The sequence below is a fragment of the Propithecus coquereli genome, unplaced genomic scaffold (assembly GCF_000956105.1).
Source record: "Propithecus coquereli isolate 6110/MARCELLA unplaced genomic scaffold, Pcoq_1.0 Scaffold134, whole genome shotgun sequence".
Lineage (NCBI taxonomy): Eukaryota > Metazoa > Chordata > Mammalia > Primates > Indriidae > Propithecus > Propithecus coquereli.
The window spans coordinates 3368979-3369385 of NW_012137636.1; the positions used below are offsets into that span (position 1 = coordinate 3368979).

Below are 407 nucleotides of genomic sequence, written 5' to 3' on the forward strand. Positions count from 1 at the left end.
CTAGCCTATGTCTATGGAATATGAAGCATCAATTTTATTTTTGTTTTGGGCTTTTTTCAGGTTATACAAGGATGTTTTTGGTTATTTGGAACTGTTGTACTCAAATATTTGACATCCAAAATATTTGGCATTGCAGATGACGTAAGTGTTTTTTGCTTAAATTTGAAAGACTTGAAAAAAACCAAACAAGCTAAGAATGAATTATTTGAGTTAAAATAACTCAAATTCTAGGATGAATTCTGTTCACCTATTATTTTATCTATTTACTATAATAGAAAGTAAATGTGATTGTGTATATAGTTTACTCTCCAAAATTAATTTCTTGGCACAACCTCTTATTTTATTGGTTCTTCTATATCACAAAGATTTTAAAAGAAGAAAACTCTAGAGATTAAAGCTCAAATTTT

At 27.3% G+C, this 407-nt stretch overlaps 1 protein-coding gene across 1 annotated transcript in view; it reads left to right on the forward strand.

The window, feature by feature from the left end:
* Positions 1-407, forward strand: part of DPY19L1 (dpy-19-like 1 (C. elegans)) — a 145780-nt gene that overhangs the window by 105425 nt on the left and 39948 nt on the right. The window contains exon 11 of the mRNA XM_012638754.1: positions 61-141. Within this exon, the coding sequence (XP_012494208.1) occupies positions 61-141 (81 nt within the window). The remainder of the gene's footprint in view (positions 1-60; positions 142-407) is intronic.